This window comes from Euphorbia lathyris, chromosome 3 (genome assembly GCF_963576675.1).
Source record: "Euphorbia lathyris chromosome 3, ddEupLath1.1, whole genome shotgun sequence".
Lineage (NCBI taxonomy): Eukaryota > Viridiplantae > Streptophyta > Magnoliopsida > Malpighiales > Euphorbiaceae > Euphorbia > Euphorbia lathyris.
Window position 1 is genome coordinate 18695070 of NC_088912.1, and position 7164 is coordinate 18702233.

At 36.2% G+C, this 7164-nt stretch overlaps 1 protein-coding gene across 1 annotated transcript; it reads right to left on the reverse strand.

Moving 5' to 3' along the window:
- Positions 1-658: 658 nt before the first annotated feature.
- Positions 659-7164, reverse strand: LOC136224221 (uncharacterized). The gene is made up of 9 exons (XM_066012492.1): positions 6829-7164; positions 6524-6710; positions 5266-5399; positions 5049-5161; positions 4355-4607; positions 2275-2427; positions 2074-2153; positions 1879-1928; positions 659-847 (listed from the first exon to the last, which is right to left on the reverse strand). Exons 1-9 carry the CDS (start codon positions 7084-7086, stop codon positions 690-692), a joined length of 1386 nt encoding a protein of 461 aa, XP_065868564.1. The 5' UTR covers positions 7087-7164; the 3' UTR covers positions 659-689.

A 7164-nucleotide genomic window follows, 5' to 3' on the forward strand; every position in this document is an offset into this window, starting at 1 on the left:
ATTAAGGAGAGTTGAAGATATAAACAAAACCCTTAAAACCCTAACTTGATTGATTTGGAAACTTCATTGAGAAGTAATCCATCCGTAAGACCTAAAAAATCGATTAGAGAGAAAATTAGAGATTCGTGCGAGATTAATTAGTTGTTCAAATAGTCTGTCGGACTTGGGAGAGACATGCGGAAAACGATGGAGAAAGGAATAGAAAACTACTTATAGCCTCATTTGCGTCGGTCCACAATAGAGGACCGACGCAAATGACCTATATCATTGCGTTTCGTGCATTCAATTCAATTACTTCTTATCCCCATAAGAGTAATTGTGAATTTGAAGTGTGTTCCTCCTTTAATTTTTAACATAATCATCTTATCGTAATTCAGAGCGCATAAAAAATCACACCATCACACAGAATTGACAACGCGATTTCTAGTACGCGCTCAATTCAACCAACAAGGCAGAAACAGAACAAAAAACCGACTAGAATATACTTAAACTGCAACATAACTATTTTGTTGCAAATCTTGTACTTTCACTCATTTAAACAAAGTTTAACATAACAATAACGAAATAGCACAATATACATCAAAACGACACATCTAACAACTACCAGCAACAACATTTTAATCACTTATAATAGTAGAATTATGCTATTCGCGTATAATTGTCGTAATTGTATCGTGACTTGATTTTTCTTAAATCATCTTTCTAGAGGTTTTCTTGATTTGAAGTAGATCATGATAGTATTTATTAATCCATCCATCAATTATATTAATCTCGGTGTTTCTCTGCGCAACCAACCAGTCTGGATCTGTTGTTGCATTAGCTTTCTGTATGTCCAAGCAATGAGACCCTGCAAAAACAACTTTATGAATTACTAACATTTTTCTAAATTAAAAATAGTTCTATTATCGGAATTTTGATCCGTCTTGTGGACCAGATCCAATCCATATGTAGAGACAATTATGCAGCCTATGTGTAACCCAAATGGAAGAGAATAAGAGTAAGATTAACACTACAAGAAAAATGGTAGTTAGCAACCAAAAACAATATGGTTGCTAAAATGGTCTCTAACATGGTTTAGCAATCGAACTTGTATAATTAGCAACCAAAATGAATCAGTTGGTAATTATATGGTTGCTAAAGCTTTGGGATTATATCTTTCTTTACCGTTGCACAGTTGGCAACCAACACTTTAGTCGCCAAATCGGTGGCAAAGATAGAGACCGATTATTTGCAACCATTTTTTGGTTTCAAAATCAAAGAAGAAATTCATATATCTAATTTGGTTAGAGACTAGGTGTCGGTCGCACCGATCATTTGCGACATTTTTTTGGCTTCAGAATCAATGAAGAAATTCATATATCTAATTTGGTTAGAGACTAGCTGTTGGTCGCAAATAAACCAATCGCTAACTTTGAAATACATTTTGTGACCATATTTCGACGGAAGCTCATATACATATAGACAGAGCTAACTAGGGTCTAGAACCCTCTATATCTGACGACGCCTGTAACGACCCGGTCCGGAGTGGGTGGCACCGGGGTAGAAGGCCTGACCAAGGAGCGGCCCTAAGGGATGGTAATGGGGGTAGGAATGAACTGAATCCCACATCGGAAATGGAGAGGGAGTGATTGAGGCTTATTAGTAAGATGTGAATCCAATACATGCATACGCGTTTTAAAGCCGTGAGGCCCAATGTGTTGGAATTGGGCCAGAGCGGATAATATCTACATGGTATTGGACCAGGATGTTACAACGCCACCCTTGAGGAACGGTGGTGCCACCCCATGGTAGTCCCCCAATTTCTGCTAGGATTGGCTCCGCCACGTTACATTATGTATACATAAATAAAAATGGAGGTATAATCAAGAAAATGTATACCATTGATCGTAGAGACGGCAACAATTGTGTTTGATATGTTCTCCAATATCCTATTATAAATAAAAAATGACATATTAATTTATCTTACTATGTTTTATTATTTATATAAAAGAAATATATACTTAATTATCAGCAAAACTAAAGAATATTTCAATATTTTATTTGAACAAAAATATATAATATAAGGAAGTTTACCCGCTGCGGCTGTAAGGATCTCTTAATCCATTTGAGAAAATAATGTTGCTACCAAAATTGTGCAGAATTAGTTTTATGTCCTACAATGTGAAAAAATAAAACATTTTGGGTAAAATTTGATTTTCTCAAAAACTTTAAGGGCTAGATTTTAATATTACCCAAAATTGAATACTAATAATAACGAAAGGAAGAAAAGCGTACATGGCCTCCATAATAGGTAGGTATCCAATGAGGTCGAGCAGAAATACCATAATAGTCCTTGCACTCTTGAAGAAAGCCCTTGAGATCCAAAGGACTAGGAGGGAACATTGTGTCATTTCCCCTTTCAATCGGGCCCACCATCTCGCTACATGTCTAATAATAATTTAAAAAAATAGCTATTAATAGTTGTTTTTTTTTTTTGGTAAGAAGGGAAGAAAAAAAAACAAACAAACAAAAACCTAACCCGGGATCAGTCTAGGAAGACTGACCCCAATCCTATCCTCAAGAAGAGAAGGTAACAGAAAAGAAGGAGGAACGGAAAGGGTAGAAACACCTAACATCCCCCCATGCCCAGCAGCTGCCAAGCGATCCGCCACGCGGTTTTGCTCCCTATAAATATGGGAGAAGGTAAGAGAATCGAAGGCAGGACGAAGCCTCAAGATGGCTTTAATGAGATTCTGACTCTTAAGACAAACAGCATGTCTATCCGAAATCCTGTTGATAGCCTCCAAATTGTCAGACTCCACCGAAAGTCTTTTAACACCCATGCGAATGGCGAGTTTAATGCCAGACAAGATCCCCCAGAGCTCTGCAGTAAAGGAGGAGCCCGTACCTAAGTTATGGGTAAACCCAGCCAGCCAGGCGCCACTAGCATCCCGAAGAACTCCACCAGCAGCAATTCTGCCATTACTAAGGCAGGAGCCATCCGTATTCAACTTGACAACCCCTTCCCTGGGCTTCCTCCAACCAACTAACTGGACCTCTTTAACCGGGGAGGGGTGAACCAGGGGCTCTCCTTCAAAACTCTTTGTAATAACAGAGAGTTTTTTCGAGAAGTAAAACCGGAGGTCAGGAATAAAGACAGTCTTCTCAGCAAATAACTCTTCATTCCTCTATTTCCACATTTGGTGACAAATAATAGCGAAGAGAATAGCCCGTGCTCCATACTAGCCAACAAATTCCCATTAACGCCTTCAGAGAACCAGTCAATATCAGAGAACCCCATAAAGGAAGGAAGGATGTGGTGAGGAAGGACCCCTTCCCAAACCTTTCTACTATTCGGGCAATCCCTCAAAGCATGGCACAAGGTTTCCACATGGCCGCTGCATCTGCTACAGGCACCAGATACAGCCAAGTGCCTTCTGTGTCTATCTGCATTCGTGAGGAGCCTGTCTTTGACTCCCAGCCATAGGAAACTCCTAATGCGGTAGGGGACTTTGAGGGCCCAAATGGACTTCCAAATTTCCAAAGGAGGATCAGCCCTATTAGGGGTAAAAGCTTCATAGGCCGATTTGCAAGAATAAGAACCATTATTAGTCAAGGCCCAGCAGTGTCTGTCCTTATCCTCCTCCTGATTACTAATCTTCACACCTCTAATATTAAGGAGGGTCTCCAGGCTAAGAAAGGAGTCGAACTTAGACCAGATCCAGTCTCCCTCCGAGTCCACCACATCAGCAATTCTCCAGGAGAGGAGATCATTCGGCGGAGGGGCGATGCACACCTCAATCAACGGTTTGTCACCAATCCAGGTGTCATACCAGAAACTAATGGATCTCCCATTACCCACCTCCAAGCCAATCCCCGTACAGAACTCAGCAAAAACAGCACTAAGCCCTTTCCAGAGGAAGGAACAGCTGACAACCCTCTCCTTCGGGCCACCAAAGATTCTATCTTTCCTATACTTGCCGCACAGAAGACGAACCCAAAGGGAGGAGGAGGATTGCCACATTCTCCAAAGAAGCTTCATTAACAGGACTTTATTATTGTCCTTAGCTTGCCTTATACCAAGACCCCCCCTGCTCTTAGGCTGACAGGCTTCCTTCCAAGGGACCAGGTGAATCTTCCTCCCATCCCCAGACTCTCCCCACAGAAAACGCCGATTAATTTTATCAAGGTCGTTGAGGACAGGCTCAGGGAGCTTACAGGCTTGCATGATGTGATTTGGAGCAGCGCAGTTGATAATAGTTGTTTTTTAATACTAATCAAACACTTTATATTTATATTTATTTATTTGTGGAGTAAAATGATAATAAAAAAAATTAAAAAATAATCGAACGAGTAATAATTATTGAAAATTGACCTGCCAATCCCAAGCAAGACTTATTTCAGCGTCATCTATGGGTGGATTAATATAGCATGATTTATTTCCCCGGAGAGAAATCACACTTGAAAATATTTTGGAAAGGATATCAGAATCAGAATTGCCATTAATGCCATCATCTATGCCTTTACAGATAATGTTAACTGGATATCTTGGTGGCTCGTTATACTGTGCGCCATTACAGAACATCGAGTCTAGGTAGAACTTCAACTCGCCAGAATCTCTCAAAGGTCTACATACAAGAGCAAAATTAATAAAATTATAATTATAATCTCCTTTTGAAAATGTTCTTAAATAGAGAAAAAAAATAACATTCAATCTGTCTAACTCTGTATATTTTCATGAAATTTATAAAAACAGACCGGTCTGACCTATTAATATTAATTATAAAAAAAAAAAGTTGACCAATTTGGACTGGATTCCAAATTTGATTTTCAAGCGAAACGGGCTAATATGAGCCCATTTGAATTGACAACAGACAAGGCTTTGTGTGCGTGTTTTTATATAAGAGTATGAGAGACGTATTCCATAATAGAAATCCGTACTCAATTTTGCTCTTTTCAAAAGAAATTTTTTTACTAGAATAAAATTGAACTAAATTTCCTCAAAATAAAAGTAAAATTGATTTTCAAGAATCTATGAATGTAAATTAAAGTGAATTAGTTATAATTACTTGCAAGTTTTGAATTTATTGCTAAGGATTTGAAGCCCATTGGGCTTAGAAGCAACTTCATCAATTTCGGCCCATGACTTCTTTATTGTCTGGTAACAAGTCTCACTCACTTCCTGTAATAATTTAATTAATTAGATTAATTAATCATTTTTAACTAATTTGCTTAATTAAAAAAAATCTCAAAATAATAAATAAATTAAAAAAGGGGTGAAATTACTCTGAAATCCTTGGTGACAATAGAATAGTATATATCCGAAGGAGTAATATCATAAAAGTCAAGAATAGGTGCTGATGATGCCAAAGCTCCAAGTGCTATGTGAGGGTATTTTAGTCTAAACCACGAAGCCAGCACTGTTAAATTTAAAAAACAAACATTACAAAAAGTTTAAATTATTAATAAAAGTAATTAATCACAAAAGGTTTACATTATTAATAAAAGAAAAAAAGTATCACGTGATCATTTTTTATGCATTGAATTACCCATGAAGCCCCTGAATTTTTTTTTTTAATCACATTAAGATGTTTGATAAAACTGAAAATTAAGTGCCAAGAAAATTAGTACTGAATTTTAAGTGCTGAATATTATAAGTGCTGAAAAATATTGAGTGATATAATTATTATAAAAATATTAGTTGATAATGTTTAACTTAAAATGTTAAGTTAAATATTTTAACTTACCAAAATAGGTGCTTTTTAACTTAATTTATTAATTTAAGTGGTAGAGAAATAATTGTTATCAAACGCACTTAAATTAAATAAATGCTTAATATTTTAATTTAAGTCATTAAGTGGTTTATCAAACAAGTCTCTAAGTTTTCATCAGCATTTCAATTTTCATTTTTAGCGGTTCGAATGCAATTTATAATTCTAGACGCATCAAATGAGTAAGGTTATGTTAACTGAGTTTTGATCTTGTTTGGTAAATAGTTGTTAACTGTTAGTTGATTATTAGTTAGCTGATTTGACTAGCTGATTGTCTAAACTTATTTGTAAAACTTAGCTGATAGCTAATAGCTGATTGTGTAAAATGATAAATAAAGACGTGATAAAACCTTTATTTGGGTTAAATGGTAGTAATTAGGGGTAAAAATGTCCTCTAAAAGAGATTGAGCAATAAGCTAATTGAAAAAACTCTTAAAAACCAGCTTTTTTAAAATTAGTTTTTTTAATTCAATAAGCTTTTTCAAATCCATTTTCACCAAACACCAATATTGGAATTTGGAGGTTTGACTAGTCAAAACATCTAGAGTGACTCAAACCTCTAATTTTACTCCAAAAAAGCTCTTCACCAAACAATTAAGTTAAAAAATTACCTATTCCAATGTAAGTTATTATCAACTAAGATTGATAAAACTGAAAATTAAACACTCAAAAAATAAGTACTGAATATATAAACCTGCTATTCTCGAACAACTTTAGAGTTATATTTGCACATATTTTCTAGTACGAAAGAAGAACAAGGTGCAGCGACTTACTTCCGCCATAGGATCCTCCTATGACGATGACCGGAGAATTTAGAGCATGGAATTTTTGCTTGATAAAAATGATAATTTCTGCATAATCTGCAATAGCTTGTGCAGAGTTCAAATATCCTCTATTACTTGCATTTCTTAGTGCCATTCCTTCTGTTCCCATTGGAATTGATTCTCCATAGTATCTATGCTGCAAATAAATTAGTACGTATATAAAGAGATCCGTTAAATATTTCCTATTCCAACCACTTAATTTATTATGCACCCGATAAATAATCATGTCACGCGTTATTTAAATAATCATATACCTCGGTGTAAACGAGAAGAGCATTAAAGCGAGCAGCATTATCGCTGAGAAATCCAACATAAGGAAGATCGAAATCAAGAGATGCTTCTGCTCCAAGATAAACAAATATTGGAGAACTGGACTTTCCACCTCCCCAATACTTGGAACTTATTAGGTACCTCTGTTGAAATGTTTGGAAGCTTTCCGGGTTGAAATTGAAGTGATCAAGTGTTTGGTTATAAAAATATGTTTTCAGATCTTCTGAATTTGATTCAGACATAAGTGATCTTTTACTAGAATCATGTTCCAATGTTCTTGGAGCTGTCGGACTAAGCCTTGGAACATGAAACCTTGAAGT

Bases quoted from the DNA above. Each gene is read 5' to 3' on its own strand.
- LOC136224221 (XM_066012492.1), bottom strand. From the start codon at position 7,086: ATGTCTGAATCAAATTCAGAAGATCTGAAAACATATTTTTATAACCAA. The intron at 5,400-6,523 runs GTAAGTCGCTGC...TAAATTTAACAG, and splicing joins AGGAGGATCCTATGGCGGAA to TGCTGGCTTCGTGGTTTAGA. The intron at 2,154-2,274 runs GTACGCTTTTCT...TTCACATTGTAG, and splicing joins CTACCTATTATGGAGGCCAT to GACATAAAACTAATTCTGCA.